The following is a 23,839-nucleotide window of genomic DNA, read 5'->3' on the forward strand; positions in this document are numbered from 1 at the left end:
TAGTCTCGTCTCTCGTTTTTGTTGTTGTTGTTGTTTGTTGTTGTGTGTGTGAACTTCTTGTTTTTTATACCCCCTTTTCCCTATTGTATTCTTAGGTAGTCACAAATATCTACTCATCTTTGTTTATTTGGCTCAGAAGGGAACCCAAAACTTACAAACTCTGCTTTTATCAGGGTCTCCTCGTCTTTCTTTTAGTTAACTTTGTTTTTATCATTGCCATAATTTGTTATTTTGCATTGTTAATGTATAATGATCTAATGTTATGTTCTATGTGTCATTTGAGAGAAAGACGAATATATATCTTATCTTATCTTACCTAATATCAGTGATTGATTTATTGTTCAAATATTCTGTATGGAAAAATGAATAAGGAATGAATATGTTCTTATTTTCGTCTATCTTTGACTATGTCCAGTCTGCAGGAATTCAATCCATCTCCATTGTAGAGACTGATATAGGGTTATTAGAAAGGTGCAGGCGGAGGCGGAGGGGGGCGTTGCATGTTTAAAAACGATGAAATTCCACAACTGCTGGGTAACCTAGCGTTTGTAGACTTTGTAGAGATCGACTTTTCAGTGGGGGTAGCCCCTTCCCTGATAGATCCGTGTATGCATCATTGAAGACTAGATGAAATATTCTGTATTGGATTCAAAAATTAAATTGAATACCACGGAAAACCTCATTTTCGTTGAAAAGATGGCCAAAATATAAATATTTTGCTTTTAATTTCAATTTTAAAACATCTTCAGCTGGATATATTCAGGAACCAATAACCATGGCAACCAATTCCAAGATAGTACTGGAGAGCATCTTCAGATTAAATTCTGGAGCTGATCTAACTCAGAAGCAACGAACCGACCTGTTTAAAGCAATGAAACCAAGATGTCTGGTAGAAGCATTCCGAGATACTGATTTCATTAGGCTCGGGTAAGGTCCGTAAGGATACTTACTAGCCATGTTTCTTTATATTTGTATTACAAAAATATATAGTTTTATTTCTTTTATATCCAACATTAAACCTTTGATTTACACATGATTATGTATCTTGGAATAATAAATTCAGAAGATTTTGTCTTTTATACTGCATCATATATAAATCAGCTAATTTCCAGCTAAATATTCGAGTGATCTTTTACTTCTATTTTGCATAATGATGAACATTTTGTTTCCAAAGCTTTATACTTGTATGAAAGTTCGATTATTTCGAATGATTAAGTACTTTAAATTCTTATCATTAATGCTTTGTTCATTAAATGTTTTGTTTTGTTTAAATCGATGATCCTATTTTATGACCTTTGTACATTGACTGTAAACATTGCGATATTATTCCCTAGACTACTATTTTTTTAAAATAAAATAAACCACATCGAATTGAATGTATTGATAAACAGTGGTGGATCCAGGTTTTTCTGATGGGTGTGAAGAGGGGTTGGTGGCACATGTGACAAAAGGGGGTTTATCTCACTCTTTAAATCTACAGTAGTGGGAGTGCACTCTTTCAGGATTCATGTTAGTGACAATTTTGTTTTGGAGGAGAAATACACACTATTAAAACCATTCTCAGGAGAATAATGCAAACCACTCCTTGGAGTGGATTCCACTTTAATTTGGAATCGGATCGAATCCAAAACGAACTATTTTAGACTCCTCAGTGGATAATGGAACATTTTCAAATGAGTTATTAGTCCTTCTGCCAAAGAAAAAAAAACAGAAGGAAAATGCATCAGTTTTAGACGGGGAGGGGGTTCCCCATGGTCCCCTGGATCCGCCATCACCTTTCATTCACTTGACACTCAATATAAGAGTTGAGGGTTCGAATCTCAGCCAAGTACTTACATCTTTTGACAAGACATTTATCTACATTTGCCACTCTTCACCCAGGTGTAAGTGGGTACCTGTTAATTGAGGGGTTATAATAATTGCAGGGCCTTCAGGAAGAACATCACTGAAGCTGATGACTCCTCCCTTGGTAATATTATTATTATTAATATGATATTTTGCCACGGCAAACAAAGTATTGTGTATAGCCCAGAGAGGATTCATATCGATGACATAAAGGAGTCTTCCATTTGCCATAATTGTGAAACATTTGAAGAGTTTCACCTTGTATGTATGATTCGATACAAACGACATTGAATACTTGTATTGGTTTACAGTTTATACAGATTTGTTTGAATATTGTCTAATTCATTGGAAATTTATCTTAATAATTATAACCATACACAGTATACGTTTAGCTTATAGCCCCCGCATGACTGTTACAAGTCAACATTATTATACCACATCATTATTTTCTGTAGGTCTATCTATATATATTGATAAAAGTATTGTAATCTACATGTTTATTTCATTTGCAGAGACCAATATGCGGCCTTGAAAATTGACTCACTGAAGGAAACCTTTCTCCTGCTCAAAGACAACACCAAACTCATAGAACAGGTACCACAAAACTACAAAACTATATCCATTAGAAGAATGAAAAGTTATAATGTAGATGATTTCAATTTCAATTTCAATTTAATTTCAATTTAAATTTATCTCTAGCCGATTGGTCTAAAATAACAGAATGTAACGAAGTAAATATGGCATGGGCAAATTTTAAAACTATTTTTTTATCAATAGTTAATATGAGTGCACCTCTTAAACAAGTAAGAATCAAGCAAAGAACAGAAAAATGGATGAACAATGAAATTATTGCGATAATTAAAGAGAGAAATGTAGCTTACAAAAATATGAAAAGGGATGTTAGTAATTTGGATCTCGCAAGAAAATACAAAGCATTAAGGAATCTAGTACAAAGAAAGGTTAAATGAGCTAAAGTCGAATATTTTCAAGATCAAATTGAAGAAAATAAACATGACTCCAGGAAGTTATGGAAAAATTTGAAGGGTTTAGGTCTAAAAGGCAAAGGGAAAAGTGCTCAAGAGACAGTTATTAATGTCCAGGGAGAATTATGTCATGATAAATCAAGAATAGCAAATGAGTTCAATAATTATTTTACAACTGTGGCTGACAAGTTAGCGTGTAAATTACCAGTAAACACGAACAAATTCCATGCCGACAGTGAAAGATTTCAAAAGTTTTATGACGAGAAGACATCTCAAAAGATAGTTTTCACTTTTCTCCAGTTATAGAAAAGTTTGTTTTAGATGAGTTAAACAAGTTGAAAGTATCGAAAAGTACTGGACTAGATATGATACCAGCCAGATTTTTAAAAGATGGGGCGAGAAATTTGTATGAACCTTTGAATTATATAATCAATTTATCTCTTATGTCTTCTACCTTTCCTGACGACATGAAAATTGCAAAAGTAACACCGCTACATAAAAAGAAAGACAAAACTGACGTTGGTAATTATAGGCCTATCAGTGTTTTAAGCGTAGTTTCAAAAAATTTGGAAAAATCGGTTCATGCTCAAATAGAGAAATATTTTCAAGAAAAAAAGTTAATATATGAATTTCAGTCCGGCTTTCGTAACGGATATTCCACTGAAACATATTTAATACATTTATCGGATTTTGTCAGGAATGAAGTTTCTCAAGGGCGCTTTGTTGGAATGGTTCTTCTGGACTTACAAAAAGCCTTTGATACTGTCAATCATAACATACTGTTAAAGAAATTGGAAGTGATGGGTTTGGATTCGGCATGTGTTAAATGGTTTAGATCATATTTAACTAATCGCCATCAAGTGGTAACTATGCAGAAGGTAATATCTGATTCCCAGCCTATTAAATGCGGGGTTCCACAAGGGAGCATTTTAGGCCCCATTCTCTTTATGTGTTATATTATTGATATGTGTACTTGTGTTAATGATTCTAAATTACTTTTATATGCTGACGATAGTGTGTTACTATATTCAGATACAAATCCTAAGTCAATTGAAGAAAAACTAAGTGCAGAATTGGCAAAATGCATCGAATGGATGACAGACAACAAGCTTAGTTTACATGTTGGAAAAACAGAAAGTATTTTATTTTGTTCGAAGGGAAAGTTTAAATATACACGTGACTTCAAGGTTACCTATAATAATCAAGTGATTGAGAGTAAAGATTTAGTAAAATATTTAGGAATAAATTTAACTAGTGATCTGTCATGGACAGGTTTGGTAGATTCAATTGCCAAAAAGGCTAATTCTCGCTTAAAATTTTTGTATAGATACCAAACTTGTATGAACATGAAGTCGAGACGTATTTTGTGTTTTGCTTTGATACAATGTTTATTTGATTATGCTAATGCTGCTTGGTACAGTAGTCTGGGCAAGATGGATAAGAAAAAGTTAAGAATAATTCAGAATAAGATGGTAAGATTTATTAATTGCTTAGGCCCAAGAACACACGTCGGGAAAAATGAACTTGAAGAAGCAGGTATACTCTATGTAGGTCAAAGGTCTAAACAACTCGTGTTACACCATGTCCATAAAATATACTACTCAGATGTAGATCATTATATTACTAATAATTTTACTCGTGTCTCAAATATCCATGGATACGATACAAGAAATAGTCATTTTAATTTTGTTTTACCCAAGCGAAAAGGACAAATTGGAAACTCTTTTTATTTTAATGGTATCCAATTTTGGAATTCTCTCCCAAAACATGTCAAAATAGTTAAGAATTTTTTACACTTTAAAAGTGTATTAAAACAATACCTAAAGCATGAATCCCTTCAAGAACAGTAATATCAGTTATCTTAAATCACAGTTCATTATGTGTAGCGCATGTTTTTAAGTTTAATCTTGCATAATATACCGTAGATCATTGTTTGCTATAAGTTCTAGAAATTTTTGTTGTTGTTTATGTTATATTATTTATTCGTAATATTCGTAGTAGTTATTAGTTGTGATATTTTATTCTCATGCCGTACTGTACACGTACTTTATAGGACCCCGTTGGAAATAAGCCTTTTCCGGCTTTCATGGGTTATCCTGTCAATGTATCTTCTCGTTTCATTTTGCTCTATGTAAGCATTCAATGTACTATACTTGACGAATAAAATCAATCAATCAATCAATCAATCAATCAATCAATCGACAACACTTTTAGTTTGTAACATTCATGTATGCAGAACTCTCTTTTTTATTTTATTTTATTTTATGATTGCAAACGTCATCTTCTGGGAATAACATTAATATTATGCATAAAATGACTGTTCTTTATGGAGTCACTCTCTAATTGATTCATTGTGATCGCAGGACATTGTTAAAGTCAAGCATATAGTAATTTTTGTTTGACTGAGTTTAGTCAACATTTCTGAAATAAAAAATCAAAGTGTCAAATATCATATTACAACTCGGCAATTCGGTCATGATTTGTTATGCTAAATATCTGTTCAGTTCGCTGTTAACAAAATATTATTTAAATTTTTATATTTTTTTCCACTTTAATAACAAAACAAAATTTTTCCTTCAAGCATTATCGGTGACCACTTTCATTATGACATTGAGAAAGGGGGGAATTTTAGTGTTGAGGTACGATGGAGATTTCTCAGTTAAAACATAGATATCTAAAACATTCATTCCTTCTTTATTTTTTTCTTATATTTCTGCTTCTATTCACCATGTCCAAGTACGTTTTCAAAACGGAAAAGGGGTGTATTTTTGTATGTAAAAAGGGGCACTTTAGGGGTATTTTAAAAAGTGAGGGGGCACTGTGCCCCTGACCTCCAGGAGCGCTGCCTCTGAGCACAAAGATTTAATGGGCATGTTTTTATTTCCCTATTTGTTTTGTTTTGCTTTTTTTTTTTTTTCTCCATTCGCTTCTTTATGTGTTTGGCAAAAATAATGTCCCCTTTTGTGTATCCTATCTTTCTCCCCCCCCCCCCCCCCCCTCTCTCTCTCTCTCTCTGTCTGTCTCTCTTCCACGTGAACTAATTGGTACCCCTTCGTAAAAAGTTGGCTTTAGTGGAATCAGACAAATACGGGGTCGGGGAGGAGTATATTTGAGATAGGCTATCAAAGATAGAAGAAAGTCATGAAAATTGACATTTGAGATTGATAACTTTCTTTTTGTCAATAAATTTGTTTCTGATGTGTAACACGAAGGCCCCGACAAGGAGAACTGTAAAATATTTCTACACAAAATATAAGAATTTCATTTTCGAATTCATGATGGGATAGCCATAATTATGTTCTTAAGTTGTTATGGGCGATATGCTTTACTTGTTAATAACTATCTGTTCCATTATTTAAAAATCACGAACAAAATCGACACTTCGAGTAATTTTGTGCACGAATCTAATAGGAGTCATCTTTGTATTTTGTGACATGCGTTACGCGTACATGACATCGCACATTATTGCCAGTTGGAGATCCACCACATCTATTTCGCTCTCTCTCTCTCTCTCTCTCTCTCTCTTATCCTTTCATCTCTCTCTTCCTCCCTCACTCTTTCATCGCTCTCTCTTTCTCTCTCTCTCTGATTATCAGTGTCTCTTTCTCTCTTCTTTCCTCACTCCCCTTTTCCCCTCTAACCGCCAAATATCGATTGTAATATTTTGTTAATCGTCATGTTTTACTGATCATTTTTGTACTCGATGATTCTCGGCTGGTCGCCCTCTTTTCATTTAAAAAGATTTAAATAATTATGTGTCTCCTTTCATTTTGCAGTTTAATTATGCCATTCAATCCATGTCTTCATGTAAGTTACTTTCTGTCGTTATAATGTATTAAATGTAGGTCCTGTTGAAACTTTCCTTTTCTCTCTCATTTTTTCATCGCACTCTCTAATATATATATATATATATATATATATATATATATATACAGTGCGTCCCAGAAAAAACGAAACCGAGAATTATCGATGTTTTATCATAACTTAGTCACATGCATAATTACTAAATGACACATATTTGGAAAGCTTAGATCCTCTTCTTTCATTTAATGCAACTCATAATGATGCATATTTCACGCATGAGTGATTAAAATGAACTTGAAGAGAGGAAACCAAAAAGTCATTTGGCGGACGGTATCCGAATTTCAAAGAGAAAATCACATTACTAGAAAGTTGAGGTTCTGCTCTTTCATAATGACACCTCAATCAGGAAAAATGGGTTAGGAATAACAAAGTTCTGTTTGTTTAAAGTAGTGCTTGCATTTCCATAATTTTATCAAACGAATTCGTTTTCACACTGGGTGCCTGCCGTAGCAACAAACACAGTTGACAAAAGACTTAACTCCATTTCGTTGACAATCAGCCGTAAGCGAAAGACTTCATGCATGCCTTTTTTTTTAAAAAGGAGGAGGAGGATCTAAGCTTTCCAAATATTATGTGTCATTTAGTAATTATAAATGTGATTAAGTTATGATAAAACATTGATAATTCTCGGTTTCGTTTTTTCTAGGACGCACTGTATATCTCTCTCTTTCCCTCTTTCTCTTAATGCGCTCATCGTTCTCTCTCTTTCTCTCCATCCTCTCTCTCTCTCTCTCTCTCTCTCTCTCTCTCTTCTCCTTCATTCAGTGTTGCATAACAACACCCCGAGGATGATTCATCTTATAATGTACTGTCTGGAACTATGTTGCTTTTAAATTGTTAAGATTAAGGTATTCTTTTGTAAGTTCAAATTTTACTGCTATTTTATTGTGAATCGATATGCAATTCAGCTTACGGGCTGCTTTGTATGATTTTTAATAAATCATTTTTAATTTAATTTAATACTCTACCATATAGTATACTGATTGAATCAAGCATTCCTAATGCACAAGAGACTCCTTCCTACTCCACCCCCCCCCCCCCCCAGAGCCATCTATGCAGAGAGTTTGCCCAACTCGAATCGGGTTGGCCAAACTCTGTGGCCCGTATTCTGAAGTCGTGTCTAAACTAAACAGTTGTCTAAGTCCTGTCTAAGTCCCGTCTAACTTTAGACACGAAGTCGTGTCTAACTTTTTTCGTATTCTGAAGTCGTGTCTACACCTCTCTGCATATTGTCCATTCTTTTAAAACTATTCATCCCATTCTTGCTTATCGTTTGGCTCATGTTTGATGCAGGTGGCAGAAGTAATCTTCCGGCACATGAGTGACATGCGTTCAGACTTACGCAAGGATGGAATCGAACCCGATCTTCTCCGAGTAGTTCCGATCCTACTCGAGTGTCCAGCCTTTGACAGGCCGGATACAACGGATACAACGGATACAAAGTGGGGTGATCGAATCATCAGAGAAATGGCAGAAACATTGATCTTGATGTATGAAGCAGCAAAGAGGAACTTCGAAGTGCTAGGTAAAAACAAAATCAAAAGTGACTTGAAGCATATAATGTTCCCTGTTATTATCTCAGGCCAGGGCATCGGACCCACTCCTGTCGTTCAAACATCTCGATTTTATAACATTACATTATTACGGTCAATTCAAAATATTAGGTCGTAGAGGTCTACTATTTGCAAGTATATGGGAGTCATTACGTTACGATCAAATACATTTCTCAGTCGTGAATTAAATAAAAACTTATTTAATTATTGACTACAACTGGTTGATTTTAGACTACTTTAAAGCATAGAATGCGTCTTGATAACGTAGACTATTGGACCATATAAACTATATTTTATTTTCGCCTGACAGTTCGTTGGTGGGGTGATGACTCGGATCTTTTAGCCAGAGTGATTAAGGTCTACGTACAGGCATTCAGGAATGAGCTGAAGTGTTGTCTGGACAAAAAGGTGTCGATACCACATAATAACCCATACTTAGCGGTATTGCTACTCTTGAGACAGGTTCGTATGTTTGGGAAATGGAAATGATTTAGTTTTCAATTTAAAACTGATATTGGTCGTTCTGTATTTCTGACTTTTCATGTGACATATTATAGCAATTTGAATATTCATAACTGTGAAACAGTGATGTAGACACTAGACCTATAGCAACAGAACGTAACAAAGTAGCAAAGTGATAATCTGAGGCATACTTTATGTTGGGGATAGGTTGACAAATTTACCTTGAACTGTTCCGGTCAGCAACCTTTACTTTTACCCTCTTGAGATTTATTGTTGCACATCCAGTGCAAAAAAAATTGATTTGTATGTAAGAATAAAGTTAAGATAAATATAATGGCGAAAATTGATATTAATCGGAACAATAATAAGAAAATTATGAATGTTTGAAATATGAGATCACCAAGTCTATGCGTATCTCAGTCAGTGGATTGTGACGTAGTCACGGATACCTCTTCTGTTGGTCGTGTACACAATATAAATTATTCTCCTAGTGCCTTCTCCCTTGGGAAACTATTCAAAATATATTATGGTTAGCATATTATCATAAGTCCTCTAACAGCGTGTCCACACACAAAACAATTTATCCCGAAACTCTATAACGAAACGTCGTATAAAGAATCATCGTATACATTTCAGGGTGTCCACACACAAGAAATGTCGTATAAATAATCATCGTATAAATTCCAGGATGTCCACACACACACGAAAGTAATCCTGAAACTCTACAGCGAAATGTCGTATAGGTGCGCAGTTTGCTATGCTGCGATCATGAAACGGAAGCGGAAATGAGAGGTCAGGTCTCCTTTCGCTCGAGGTCACGTTAAGCCCCGCCCAGTTATACCGTTCTAGTTCGACTAGTTATACAAGTTACGTCCACACACAACATATTCCGTGATTAGGCGTGATTAGGCGTGATTATATATACGTCGTATAACGAAACGCATGTTTGGGCATCGTTTCGTTATACGAAGTTTTGTTATACGACGTATAGTTAGTAAGCGTCCACACAAACAATTTCATCGTATAACTATCGCGAAACAGTATAACTATCCCGAAACGGTATAACTAATCACGCCTATAATCACGGAACATGTTGGGTGTGGACACGGGGTTTGAGGATAGACCCTCCTGAATCATACATTTTTGAAAAATTGAAATTTTAGTAATTTTGTGTGTTTGAACAAAAGGGAAACTTGTCCCACTCCATCCACGAGACATTACAGATTTAGCCAATTTAAAGAGCACATGTCTGTAGTGATTAGAACTTTCAACAATTCATAACTTTCTTATTTTGGTCAGATTTCATTCAAACTTTCACTAGTCATATACTTCTCTATTTTTCGGCTTTCCTCGAGAGTAGTTTGCTATCAAGGTAGGATTTCCCTTTAAATACGTGTCTGTGGACCTGCTCACTGTAATATTGTCTCACTATAATAATGATGCAATGAGATTGAAATAAGTTCATGGATTATTTCACATACAGGTCAACAAATCGCATGGGTACAAGGTTCCAGTGAATCAGTTTTACATCCTTCAACCAGGAGATGAAGAAACAAATAGGAAGATCGAGAATCATCTTCTTGGGAATCATCAACAGCATTTGCAACCCCCTCTCCTGGTATTTATTCAGTCTTCTTATGCTTCATATTTTCTCGAAAACATTACACTGCACTACAAAAAACAATCATGAAATTATACAGAAGGCTTACGGTTGAACCATGTGAGAGGAGGAGGATTAGAAAAGGACTGTTGGTAATCTTTCTCGTGTACGTGTAGTAGTCCTGAAAATATGGTGGCCCTGAAGGGACATCGCGAATAGACTAAATCGTGAAAAATATGCGATAAAATTCACGATATCGTCAATTTTATCGCATATTTTTCACGAAGAAATTCACGAAATTGACGATATCGTGAACTTTATCGTGAACTTTTCACGATGAAATTGACGATATCGTGAATTTTATCGTGAAAAGTTCACGATATAAAGTTCACGATATCGTCAATTTTATCGTGTACTCTATCGTGTACTCTATCGTGTACTCTCCTGACGGGCGCTTCGTAAACAAACCAGCCCTAGCTGGGGGAGACAGAGAGAAGGAAAAAAGGGAAAGGGAAAGAGAAGATAAAAGGAAAGAAAGAAGAGGAAGAAGGAAAAAGGGAAACAGGGGAAGGGCGAAAGGCTCTTACCCCCTCCCCCCGCCAAAAAAATAAATAAGAGAGAGAAGGGAAAGGGAAAGAAAATATAAAAGGAAAGAAAGAAGAGGAATAAGAAGGAAAGAGGGAAACGGGGGAAGGGCGAAGGGCTCTTGCCTCCTCCCTCCCCATCCCCCGCCAAAAAAATAAATAAGAGATAGAGAGAGAAGGGAAAGGGAAAGGGAAAGAGAAGATAAAAGGAAAGAAAGAAGAGGAAGAAGAAGAAGAAAAGAGGGAAACGGGGGCGAAGGGCTCTTGCATCCCCCCGCCCAAAAAATAAATAAGAGAGAGAGAGAGAGAAGGGAAAGGGAAAGAGAATAAAAAAGGAAAGGAAGAAGAATAAGAAGAAAAGAGGGGCTCTTGCCTCCTCCCCCCCCCTCCCGCGCCAACAAATAAATAGGAGAGAGAGAGAGATAGAGAGAAGGGAAAGGGAAAGGGAAAGAAAATATAAAAGGAAAGAAAGAAGAAGAAGACGGAAAGAGGGAAACGGGGGAAGGGCGAAAGGCTCTTACCTCCCCCTCCCCCCTCCCGCCATAAAGGGAAAGAGAAGGGAGAGGGAAAGAAAATATAAAAGGAAAGAAAGAAGAGGAAAAAGAATAAGAAAAGAGGGAAACAGGGGCGAAGGGCTATTGCCTCCTTTCTTTTCTTTCTTTTCCTTTCTTTCCTATTCTCCCTCTTTTTCGTTTTTCTCTTTCTTTCTTCTCTTTCCCTTTTCTTCTCTCTCTCTCTCTCTCTCTTATTTATTTTTTGGCGGGGGGCGGGGGACGAGGCAAAAGCCCTTTGCCCCCGTTTCCCTCTTTTCTTCTTCTTCCTCTTCTTTCTTTCCTTTTATCTTCTCTTTCCCTTTCCCTTTCCCTTCTCTCTCTCTCTCTCTGATTTATTTTTTGGCGGGGGGGGGGGAAGGGGGGGGGCAAGAGTCCTTCGCCCTTCCCCCGTTTTCCTCTTCTCTTCTTCCTCTTCTTTCTTTCCTTTTATCTTCTCTTTCCCTTTCCCTTTCCCTTCTCTCTCTCTCTCTGATTTATTTTTTGGCGGGGAGTGAGGAGGAGGCAAGAGCCCTTCGCCCCCCCCCCCGTTTCCCTCTTTTCTTCTTATTAGTCTTTCTTTCCTTTTATCTTCTCTTTCCCTTTCCCTTTTTTCCTTCTCTCTGTCTCCCCCAGCTAGGGCTGGTTTTGTTTACGAAGCGCCCGTCAGGAGAGTACACGATAGAGTACACGATAGAGTACACGATAAAATTGACGATATCGTGAACTTTATATCGTGAACTTTTCACGATAAAATTCACGATATCGTCAATTTCATCGTGAAAAGTTCACGATAAAGTTCACGATATCGTCAATTTCGTGAATTTCTTCGTGAAAAATATGCGATAAAATTGACGATATCGTGAATTTTATCGCATATTTTTCACGATTTAGTCTATTCGCGATGTCCCTTCAGGGCCACCATATGAAAAGGACTCATGGTAGTCCTGAGAAAGCTTTCTTGAGCTAATATAGTTCTAAAGAGAACTTTAACGCCGGTAGGAGAGGATAGGTGGACAAGGTGGTATAGGAGAGGCTCAACGTTTCCAATAGGTTGACTATCCGTCCTCACTCCTGACGACGGATAGTCAACCTAGTTAAAACTGTTAAGACATACATTTTTATATATGTCGGTAAATTTTCGTTGGATGCCTCCCTCCCATCCCTCCTGAATAGGTACTTATTATGAAAAGAAGGAAACAATTAATGAATTAGTTATTGTTTATATGATGAAGGCACTTGAAGGCAATACAGTATTTAAACTACTCAATATATCTTGATAAACAAAGACCACTATCAACTCTTTTACTTTAAACAAGAAGATAAATACATGTGTTAATAAATGTGGTTACTACTTGATTTAAATATATTATCGTCTGTATCAAGATCTAGTTGAAAATGTAACATTTCATTCTAGATTCTAATAAAGAAACATATAATGATAGGTTTGTGATGATTTTTAACCAAAAACAGGTAATTCCGAATCATCTGATCTCACCCTTGGATTTGAGATTATATTGACTCCCGTCATTGATTTTTTTCTTCTTGTCCGCTTATGTAATTGTAAATATTGTTCTACATTTGTTCTACTTTTATTCAGGGTCTCCTTCCATTAGGTGTCCTGCTTTTTCTACTGGATGTACATCTGAAGTGGAAAACGCTGTGTATGGACTTTGACTATGCATGTCAGGTATGTTTAAGGTTCTCTTCATTGACATGATCAAGTCGAGAAAGCAGTAAATTTCTTCTTGATTTCTCGATAAATGAAAACTAAATTGAGTGAATTTAAGAAATTCCCTACAATGGTCACTATCTGTATATTACGCTACTTCTCATAACCATGAACTAATTTATTTAATATGTCTTTATGAAAAGGCGAATAAAAGAGGAGATTTCAATTTCAGTTAATGAGTCATGCAAATATCATTTTCCAGTTTGTTATTGAGACTATACAATGACTAAAGCATTTGAAATAAAAATCCTTGAGATTTTACTTCTTCACTATCACCGGTTTTAATTTTATTTCTTGATCTGAAGGAACAAAAATGAAACCGGTCATAGTGAAGAAGTGAACTCTCAACGATTTTTATTATTTGTTTTATTAATCAAAACAAAACCAGAACGTAGCTAGAGCTTTAAGTTTTTGAATTGTTTTCATTATTTCTTACTTTGTGGAAAAATAATCCAATATGAACTTACACCACTTAAAGGTAATACAAAGTTTTGGTATTGGGTCATGAATTTGGTTCAAATGAACATATTGGAAGCATAGGCAATCCTACAATATTTACTGAACGTTGTCGCAGTTGAAATCGAGTCTAAAGTTATGAAATTGTAAATAATAAACTCAAAATGTTGTATAGCACCCTCTCAAGGTCAAGATATTAATTAAGCTATACAACGATGTTTCTTGACTAAAATCGACCGATTAGCTATTCCCGTTTGGAAATTATATATCACATCTACTTATTTTGAGATTTTCATGGTCGCAGCTACCATTGTACGGCAGTAGGCGATAATTGAAATTTATCAAAATTTACCGGGAGCACCGGTAAATTTTTATATTCAATATTTCTCGAAAGCAGAAGTATTTCAGGGGCTAATTTTTCTAGTGCTTATAATACATCTATAGGGGCATCCAAATATATCAAAATTGTAAAGAATCACTATCCACCCAATTTTCAAAAATTCCTAAAACTTTGTATTACCTTTAAAAATGTCGTTTAAGCGGGACTGCTACTTGCAGTAGCTACTTGCGCCCTCTATATATAGCAGACACTGCCTAAGCGGTACCCGTTGGTCTCCAATGATCCCCCTTTTCTTATGTTAATCGAGAGCTGATTTGATGAGATAACAACATGTCAGTGACCATGCAGGGAGGTCTAATTCCTCCTGGGATTTAAGTGCATCTGAATTTCAGATAACCTAAAACATAATTTTTTATCTATCTCTATTTTCCTTTGTTTTCTCTTTTATTCATTTTCATTGTTTTTTGTGTGTGTTGTTGAGACACTAGGCTATACTAAATCGCTTAACGTTCGTGCTTGAGTAAATAGACTAACTATCGCCAATTTCTGTTTGGATTATAAAAACGTTAAGCAGGGCTCCCATTTAGCCGAGTTGTATTGGCGAGTTAAGGCGAGTTGTGGTAAGTTGCCTCAAAGAGGCACTCGCAATAGGGACTTTTAGATTTGCACAACGACAACGTGGATTGCTACGATCGACGTCCTTTTAATGCACTGCCTTGAATGGACGTCACACGTATCAGTCAACGCAAAAGTCCCTAATAACTCGCGAAAGCTCTTCTTGTAACTCGGGATAACTCGCGACAACTCGGTATGGCTCGGCGTAACTCTTTACAACATTCCACGACTCTCCTCGAAGTCGCGAGTAGTTCCAAAATTTTGAACATGTTCAAAATTTTCACTGATTCGTTGTAACTCGAGATGAATTCGTTGTTACTCGAGATGAACTCGCTTACACTCGTAATATACTCGCATTACTCGTAACAAGCTCGCGCTGCACTCTTAATAAGGTGGTGAGTTGCTACGAGTTATGAAGAGTGCAGTGCGAGCTTGTTACGAGTAATGCGAGTATATTACGACTACGAGTGTAGGCGAGTTCACCTCGAATTACAACGAATCGGCGAAAATTTTAAACATGTTCAAAATTTTGGAACTGCTCGCGACTTCGAGTAGAGTCGTGGAATGTTGTAAAGAGTTACGCTAAGCCATACCGAATTGTTGCGAGTTATCCCGAGTTACAAGAAGAGCTTTCACGAGTTATCACCACAACTCGCCATAACTCGCTAATTCAACTCGTCTAAGTAGGAGCCCTGCTTTACAGAATACCTGTTATTTATCATTACCATTATTATTGACAGTACAAGGCTGGGAAGCTTACTTCGTTTCAAATTCTGTTTTACCTGTGATATCATATAGCTTCACTTCAATAGGACATTGGACGATATTCGACTGAAATTCGAGGAAGCTTTCGGAATAGGATCAAGGATTATGTTGGTAATAATCACAGCTGCATTAAACCTGAAAATAGGACACCTTCAATTTGAAATTGACGACGACAAAGAGAAGGTTGTTGAATCAGCTATCTCGAAGGTTAAAGGTAAAGATGAAACGTCTCTCTTGCTCCCGTTCGAAGTCTATTTCAAGGATAACGTGTCTTTGGGTGTAAATGCTGGTGGCCCCATGAAGGTAAATATGAACACCATTTCACACGATGGCAGCTACTTTCGAAACATCAACCGAAGGCAATTTCAATAGCCTCGTGCGTCACCTATCTAAATGTGTGAACATGACTATGACGTATTACGTAATCTGAACATTATTGATATTGGACATACAATAGGGTATCGAAATTGACCTAGAGTTAATTTTCGAAAATATTTGCGATCGTGTAAACATAACTTTATCTTCAAAGAGAAAATGCAGACATGCTTAATTTCAATGACTTATGCCAAAGTTTTCGAGGCCGTTGGAGAAGAAAACAACGCTGAAAATGCCTCAATTATTTACTAAAGCCGGATAATATTATACACTATGATGGTCAAAAGAATTACAAGCCGCTCTGTAACCGGTTTCCTCGGAAATGATAAGACTTAACAAGGCTTGATACAACTTCTGCCGAACCCCTCTTGGTAATTTCAAATTAGTTGTACGTGTGTTATATTGCTTTTTCTATATAAGATTCGAAATGGAGAACCTGAATTAACAATAAGATATTTCAATTTCGATATTGTAATCTATACTGGACCGTAAATTTTTAAATTTAAGAAAACCAGTATTGATTATTAGTTGTTTCAGATCTTTGATTCTGTTTGTGCATTTGGGGTTTTGTTTTACTTTGTTTTGTTTCGTTTTGTTTGAAACGTGTATTTTCCTTTATATTTCTCGTAAAGGAATTCTTTTCCCGACTGTTCGAAGAGCTCTTCAATGTCGAGAAGCATTCCATCTTCAAGAAACTCGATGATTCTCCTTCGTGTACGACATTGTGGTTTAACAAGGTCATTATCGAAATCAAATTTCCATCTCAGAAGTTAGATTACCCATTATTACTAATCTCAATATATTGTTAATGTAAGTTGATTATAGCTATTACTGGCGTCAATGGGTGGTTGGCAGGGGAACACAATAGTATTTGCTCCCCCCCCCCCTCCTCCCTCTAAATCTCTCTCTTTAAAGTACGTTTTCTGTATAGAAACTTCCACATGTAAATTAAATGTTTTGCTTGATTTAATCTTCAATGTCAATGCACTAATAGTGCCTTTTTTTTTACCCCCCCCCCCGAATATAAAAGCCCTCCTTGCCCACCCCCAGAGTTACTTTCGAAAATCTATCGACATTGTCGTCTGTTCATGAATTTATTGGTTTCTAATCTGATTACTCGACCATGAGTAATTAAGACCTGTGGCCCAGTTTTCAGTGAGTGGGTTCGAGACTCAGGCAGGCAAGCTAGTGTCCCAACGGGATCAAAGTCTTGACTTTATAACCAGAAAGTTAGAACCTTTATTACCATGAGTACTAACCAATATTTTGCACCCCCCATATACATAATATTTGTTGGCCAAGAAAAAATATGCCTTGTCAATTTGGAAATAGTGTGCACCTTTCATTCGGATCAAAACACCGTGCAATTAAAGTTTGTATTCTTCTGTATTTAAAACTTATCATAGGATTCTAAGGACCTGGACAAATTGCGAGCAGTCGGGAAGCTGTTCGCTCTGATGTTCTACAATAAGGTCATCGTCACAATGCCGTTTCCATTTCTTTTCTACAAGAAACTGCTTGGAAATATTGGAATCGAAGAAAGGCAAGGAAGTTACGTGTCTCTAATATTTGGGGGCCAGGGGGTACAAAGTCCTTCATTCTTTTGCAAATTTTGTTCCCAATTCGTACCATTTTCATTTGTATTTCGAACTCGAGAGCTCATTGATACATTTTCATTTTGTTTAAAACATTTCAAAATAATTGTAAGTCCTCGCGAACTAACGCGAGATCGGGCTTTCCCGACTTGTTTCTCCGATTACCTTACGAGTTGTATACCGAGTTTGTTGGACAGATAGCTCGTTGTCAAATTCCACAAGCTCTTGGATAATAATAATAATAACAATAATAATAATAATAATATTGGATATTTATATAGCGCACATATCCACCCTGCAAGGTGCTCAAAACGCTCCAATATTACCCCGGCTCTGCTAGGCTACCGATTTCGGTGCTCGCAGCATTCAAGGAATTCCTTCCTACAGGTCTCTATTTACTTCACCTGGGTGGAATGTGGCAAATGTAGATCAATGTCTTGCCAAAGGACATTAGTGCCGCGACGGGATTCGAACCGCGGACCTTGTGATCGACAGTCCAAAGAATGATTACATATCTGGAATACATTGAATGTAAGAGCTAGCTAATAAATAGAGAAGGGGGAGAGAGAGAGGTGGACGCGAAAGAGAGATAGAGAGAGAGAAAGAAAGATAGAGAGAAAGAGAGAGAGAGAGAGAGAGAGAAACATAGAGAGAGAGAGAGAGAGAGAGAGAGAGTGTGAAAGAGAGAGAGAGAGTTATCCATCTCGTATGCATTTCAATGTTTTTTTTTTTTTTTCGTAACTCAAGAATGAAAGGTGGACTGGTTCAATTAGGGCCTTTGTTGAATAATTTTAGATATAAGCTTTAATGTCACATTCCTAAGAAACATAAATTGGGAGAAATCAATTGTTTTATTTAAACAATTTAAGAAATTGGTAAGGGTATGAATAATTTAGTTATTAACTGTAGCTGGTTGCAACAGGTGACTAGAGGAATAATACGACTCTATTTTAACAATATTCAGCCCATCCAGTTTGGAAGATCTGAAACTGCTAGATCCCGGGATGGCGAAGGGCATGGAAACATTGCTAGAGGCGAGTGACGATGACCTTTCCGACTACAGATTTACAGTGGATGGACCGGTGAACGAACCGGAGATCGAACTTAAACCAGGAGGGAAAGACGAGGTCGTGACCACTGCAAATGTGTAAGTATAGTACGATCCAGTCAGAAAGATTTATACCGTTGTGTGTTTTAAAACTTCTACATTGGACATGTGGTCGATGTGGTCGAGGAAGTAGATGCATTGTGGTCACTTTGTCTTGGAATGTAATTACGAAAACATCCCTACATTGTTTATGACAAATTATCTACATTAAATTCCTTTCTGAATACTAGTTCTAGAATTATTAGATAATAGATTTCATACTAACGCAAAACATCATTTCAAAACAAATGTCACTTACCATTTGGAGTTTATAGCTTTAATTTTAACAGTTAAAAAGTGCCTTTCTTGTATTAAATTAGGCACTCGATTTCGAGATTTCCACCCCTATATTGTTATGGTATCCCGAGAAGTAATTTTGAAAAATAAAAGAGATGCTTATTAATAAAGAATGCGTTATCTTTACCCTAGTTTCCAACCAAAACCTGAAAATGAAGTGAATCGTGAAGTCTGGTTGGCTTTCAATGAAATTCTTTCTTTTATTTTACGAATTCCAGTCGAGAGTATATTGAACTTTACGCCAGGCACTACACAGCATCCTCCCAGTTCAAGGTATTCAGTAAGAGTTTTCGGAGCATGTTCGGTTGTTTCGGTCTTCACCAACGTTTCACACCACAAGAGCTGATGTCATTATTCCAAGGAGGGGAATATGATTGGAAGGCCTTTCAAAAAGTGAGCTCCTCTTCTTTAACATTAAAGAAAAAAGTTCTCTAATTAACGCACTAACAAGAAAAATCACAAACGTAGAAAATGAATCTACTTCGGACAACATGGTTGCAGAAAATAAACAAAATATCGCGATTTTTTTTTTTACATAATGCAAAGTTAGTAGGTGCTTTTAGATTTAATAGAAGATAATTTATTTAAAGAAGTTAAAACAAAGATAATACACGCTGTATCCTTTAAATTTGTTTCTTGAGAAATAAATTTGATATTGGGTTTATTTTTTGTGGCACAAATCAGTTATCTTTTCTTTGTTTTTGTTGTTGCTGTTGTTCATTTTCATGTTTTAATTTGCTCTTCTCTGCACAGAGCTTTGGTTATGATGAGAAAGGCTACACAGCAAACCATCTCGTGGTCAAGATGTTTTGGTCAGTGTTCCATGGTGATCTCACTGAGGATGACAAAAGAGACTTTCTGAGTAAGTCAAATCTCCACTGGTGATCGTTGACCGTCAAAGGCCTAACTGTATATAAATAGACGTACATATAACACAGTGCTGTATGCAAAATAGATTATAAAGACGATCAGTCACTTCGTCGTGTTTGAACGTATGACGTTGATAATCCCTTTGAAAACATACGTGACAAGACAAATATTGTGCTGCTTTGGCATCTTTTTTGTCATTTTGACATGACATCCTGTTTTGACGTGCATGGTGTTACTTTCAAGACACTGATAGTGTCACTGTGACAAGATGATAATAATCTAGTCATGTCTTTCGCTCTGCATGTTTCATTGAGATTGAAAAGGTTTTATTGATTGCACTTCGCAGCTAGCCAGATGGCTGAATTATGAACAATTTACATTGGCAATGAATTATAATACATACAAATGTGGTTGACATTGTCACAAAGTATAATATACAGTAAAACAAAATTCATAATAAAGTTCATAACTAATATGACTAAGGCAATAACAGGCAAATTAATTCACGTTTAAAATATATTTTGTGAGGTGACACAAGAGTAGGTCAAAGGATGAGCAAGCAGGCCCTTTGCTCTTACACGCTCTCATTCCTATACACGCTCCTATGCTCACTCCTGTACCTTGGACACTCTCATAAACACTCACATCTACACTTTTATACACACTCCCATTCACACTCCCATACACTAGCTAACGGTCTGCTCGCTCATCCTTGGACCTCTCTTGTGTCAAGGAGTGTCGGGTATTTCAAAAAAATAAAAACAACAAGACAAGTAAGCTCCTTCCCGACTTTCGTACATTGGGGATAAATAAGCAAATGAATTAAAAACTTGAACACCATTTGATCAGAATTGCCATGTCATGATTGCTACAAAACCTTATCACTATTCAATGTACATTTTAAAAAGATGTTACAAGTAATTATGAAAGCATAGAATTTAAAATTTAAAATGCGGAATGTAAAATATAAAAATGTAAAAAATGTATGCAGACAATGAGACACCGGACCATTCAACAGGTAGACAATTAAGATTCATTCATGCATTCAACAGGTCTATTAGGTATGGAATTGAGCTATTTCTATAGCGGTTCGTTTTACAATGAAATTGACGATACTTGGTCCTTCTTCGCAGTGAATAATCTACATTATTGTTAACAGGTAACCAATGTTTACAAAGTGGGTTGTTGACAAGAGATGAAGCAAAATTAGTGCATAATTGTTTGCGTCTATCTGATAGGGTCTGCAAAGAACACACTTCAAGAGCTTTGTCATAATTAATATATTGGTCACCTAGTATGGTCCTACATGCTCTTTTCTGGATTCGTTCCAAACTTAAGATATGACTTTGGGTGAGGTTTCCGTTAAAAACAGGTACTCCATAATCCAATATTGGGCGAATATATCCCTTGTAAATTGTTACTAGATCACAGAATGGCAATCTGTATGTTTTGAGAATACGAAGCATGAAAAGTTTTTTATTAGCACGGCATAAAAGGTCTGAGATATGACTGTCCCATTTCAAATCGGACTGCACAGTTATTCCTAAAATTTTTGCTTTTTGTACACTGTTTAAGCACTCATCCCCAATAAACAAAGGTCTCTGATCAGCTATATTCTTAGAAAAAGAGATAAACATACAATGACATTTCGATGGATTAAGAGTCATGTTATTACGAAGAGACCATTGATAAAAATCAGATAAAGTATTTGGTAATTTAGATGGTTGTGATAATGTACGACTTTCAACTAATGTCAGATCGTCTACATTACTTGAAGTATGGTACTTCTGAGTTAAAACAAGCATCATTTATCATTATTAGGAAAATAATTGGTCCTAATTTTGTACCCTGTGCTACACCGGCATGAGACGTTGACCAGTCTGAAAAATGACCAAGATATTTCACACGTTGTTGACGGTGTTCAATAAAATCTAAGATCCATGAAATAATACAAGGCCGAACATGAAGGTGGATTAACTTATTGGCAAGTATATTATGGTCTATACGATCAAAAGCTTTTGAAAAGTCTGTAAGTATAAGTGTAGATATGGACCGAGAATTTTCTGCATTTTTATAAATCTGGTGAAGCAAACGAATTAAGTAATGATTAGTTGACAGACCTTGACGGTTTCCGTATTGATTAATATCAATTTGAATTGAAATGTCTTCGAGTAACCATTTACATATATAAGACTCAGCTATTTTCGCAAAATAACTAGTTAGTGCTATAGGTCTTAAATTCTGAGGTATTACAGGCTTACATTTCGGAATTGGCGTGATCTCACATCGTTTCCACTGATATGGTACCACTGACGACTGGAAAGAAGTGTTTAAGATATCAGTAAGAGGTGTACAAAATTCCAGTGCAAACTCTCTAAGAATTCGCACTGGTAAGTCTCCACTTATAACAGACTTTTGTTGGTTTAACGAACTCAATTGTTTAAAAACTTCATAAGGCCGCACAATCGGACATGTTTCCTGAGCTGGTAAGTAAGCAGGTAAATCATTCCTACTAAGACCTGGAAGATCGGATGCCACCGCTAAAAATGCTCGTTTATATAATTAGCAATATATTTGAATTTGTCGGGGTCATTCGGGTCAATATTTGGTACTACAATTGGAGTATGTTTCTTTTCAGTATTTGTTAAAATCCGAATCTGCTTATACCAAGCTGCAGGGCTGTCACTTTTTAAGTTGCGAACTCTATCAACCGTTTAACCTTGTTTCTTAGATGATGCCACAAACTTTTTGATTTGTTATTAAAAGCTTGCTGTCTTTGGCGGATAACATCTTTAACTTCAGCATTTATCCAAGGCTTATCTCTACAATGCAAACGAATCTCCTTAGTAGGAACATGTATATCCAACTGAGACTGAATTGCATCTAAAAACATTTTACATTTCATAGATGGGTCTTTTACACTGAACATCTCATCCCAAGTATACTGAGTTAACCAACTACCAAATGACCTTTTTCCACTATCCGGAATAGGGAGAACAAGCTTTTTCTTTACTCGGTTACTGCGATTTATCTTATCTTTGGGTAGCCAAAGTATGCAGTTGTGGTCACTCATACCAATAGGCGGCAATATTTCCACTTCTTTATACAATAAAGCAATAGTGGTTACAATCATGTCAAGAATATTAGACCCTCGAGTTGGTTGTGTAACAATTTGTTTAAACTTATTATTTTCAAGTAAAAACTTAATGTCTAAATCATTAAAGTCACCATGTTTCAGGGCACATTGCTTTCATGATCCACCAACTACCTTTGATTATGTCGGAAGGCACCCTTTTTTTCCAAAAGTAATAAAAGGTTTGAAATTCAGCAGAAGAAAAAAATTCCCATACCAAATAGGGTTCATTCTCCGAAAGTTCATAATTCTTAACAAATTATACAAGGTTCTATGTCATTTTCGGAATTAGAAACGTTTAAATTCATGGAAATTATGAGCCCTATTTCATTTTCCGAAATACGAACCTTCCGAATTGTCAACCTTCCGAGTAAGAAACTTTCTGATTTATGAGCCTTAATAAAAAAAAATGGACAATTACCGATTATTCATCTTCTATGCAAATGTTTTTTTTTCAGGAGTCATGACGGGTGCTGACCATGTCCCGATTGGTGGAATCCAGGAGGTTAGACCTAGGATGTGGCCCATGGGAGGAGACAAAGATTGTAAGGGGAAACCCCCAAAGGACATGTGCCCTGAAGTGAATACATGTCATGGTTTCATCGTGCTTCATCTCCCGATGTACAGGAAAAGAGAGCATCTCAAAGAACGACTCATGAAGCTAATAGAGATGAAAGGGCACGGATTTCATAAAATACCAGACTAAACCTTTGACTAGCTGTCGTAGAGAGTTCAACAGTCCCGTATCCGGACATTGACATATTAAAAATCTAGTATCTAATATCGATGTCAAAGAAAAATAATTAAAAACTGATTAATGAATTGTAATGTTGGGTCAATGAATAAAGAAAAAGTCATTAAATTGTATGCAATCGTATCTGTCATACGCGGGGGCACTGAATTCGGTGACACCGACAAACTGACCTTTTTTGGGCCATTGAAAATAATGTAATTGCAAATTTTTATTGATCTGTAGTTGTTTGTGTGACTGAGCTGCGACAACATACGATATAAAGAAAGAATGGAATATAAATTTTTTTAAAAAGCATGTTATCTTCTGCATCGTACATAAAGAACACGATCCACCTCTATA

At 36.2% G+C, this 23,839-nt stretch overlaps 2 protein-coding genes and 1 long non-coding RNA gene across 3 annotated transcripts; all 3 read left to right on the forward strand.

Annotated features, from left to right (window-relative positions):
- Positions 1-8,569: 8,569 nt before the first annotated feature.
- On the forward strand, positions 8,570-13,105 carry LOC115926366. Its single transcript, XR_004065047.1, has 3 exons — positions 8,570-8,707; positions 10,191-10,325; positions 13,022-13,105. It is a non-coding gene; the product is annotated as an uncharacterized LOC115926366 (long non-coding RNA).
- Positions 13,106-15,366: 2,261 nt separating this feature from the next.
- LOC115926367 lies at positions 15,367-17,512 on the forward strand. The gene is made up of 3 exons (XM_030991026.1): positions 15,367-15,632; positions 16,337-16,441; positions 17,111-17,512. The coding sequence occupies exons 1-3, from the start codon at positions 15,435-15,437 to the stop codon at positions 17,498-17,500; spliced, it is 693 nt and encodes a 230-aa protein (XP_030846886.1). The 5' UTR covers positions 15,367-15,434; the 3' UTR covers positions 17,501-17,512.
- A 731-nt stretch (positions 17,513-18,243) lies between these two features.
- Positions 18,244-23,672, forward strand: LOC115918806 (ubiquitin-protein ligase E3A-like). The gene is made up of 4 exons (XM_030991364.1): positions 18,244-18,446; positions 18,962-19,136; positions 19,497-19,605; positions 23,205-23,672. Exons 1-4 carry the CDS (start codon positions 18,304-18,306, stop codon positions 23,450-23,452), a joined length of 675 nt encoding a protein of 224 aa, XP_030847224.1. The 5' UTR covers positions 18,244-18,303; the 3' UTR covers positions 23,453-23,672.
- Positions 23,673-23,839: the final 167 nt, after the last annotated feature.

The sequence above is a fragment of the Strongylocentrotus purpuratus genome, unplaced genomic scaffold, assembly GCF_000002235.5.
Source record: "Strongylocentrotus purpuratus isolate Spur 01 unplaced genomic scaffold, Spur_5.0 spur5_scaffold_2, whole genome shotgun sequence".
In the NCBI taxonomy this organism is placed as follows: domain Eukaryota; kingdom Metazoa; phylum Echinodermata; class Echinoidea; order Camarodonta; family Strongylocentrotidae; genus Strongylocentrotus; species Strongylocentrotus purpuratus.

Excerpts from the sequence above, each read along its gene's own strand:
- LOC115926367 (XM_030991026.1), top strand. The coding sequence starts at position 15,435 with ATGTTGGTAATAATCACAGCTGCATTAAACCTGAAAATAGGACACCTT. Across the intron at positions 15,633-16,336 it reads ATGCTGGTGGCCCCATGAAG|GAATTCTTTTCCCGACTGTT; the intron begins GTAAATATGAAC and ends TTTCTCGTAAAG. Across the intron at positions 16,442-17,110 it reads CGACATTGTGGTTTAACAAG|GATTCTAAGGACCTGGACAA; the intron begins GTCATTATCGAA and ends AACTTATCATAG.
- LOC115918806 (XM_030991364.1), top strand. The coding sequence starts at position 18,304 with ATGGCGAAGGGCATGGAAACATTGCTAGAGGCGAGTGACGATGACCTT. Across the intron at positions 18,447-18,961 it reads GTCGTGACCACTGCAAATGT|TCGAGAGTATATTGAACTTT; the intron begins GTAAGTATAGTA and ends TACGAATTCCAG. Across the intron at positions 19,606-23,204 it reads TGACAAAAGAGACTTTCTGA|GAGTCATGACGGGTGCTGAC; the intron begins GTAAGTCAAATC and ends TTTTTTTTTCAG.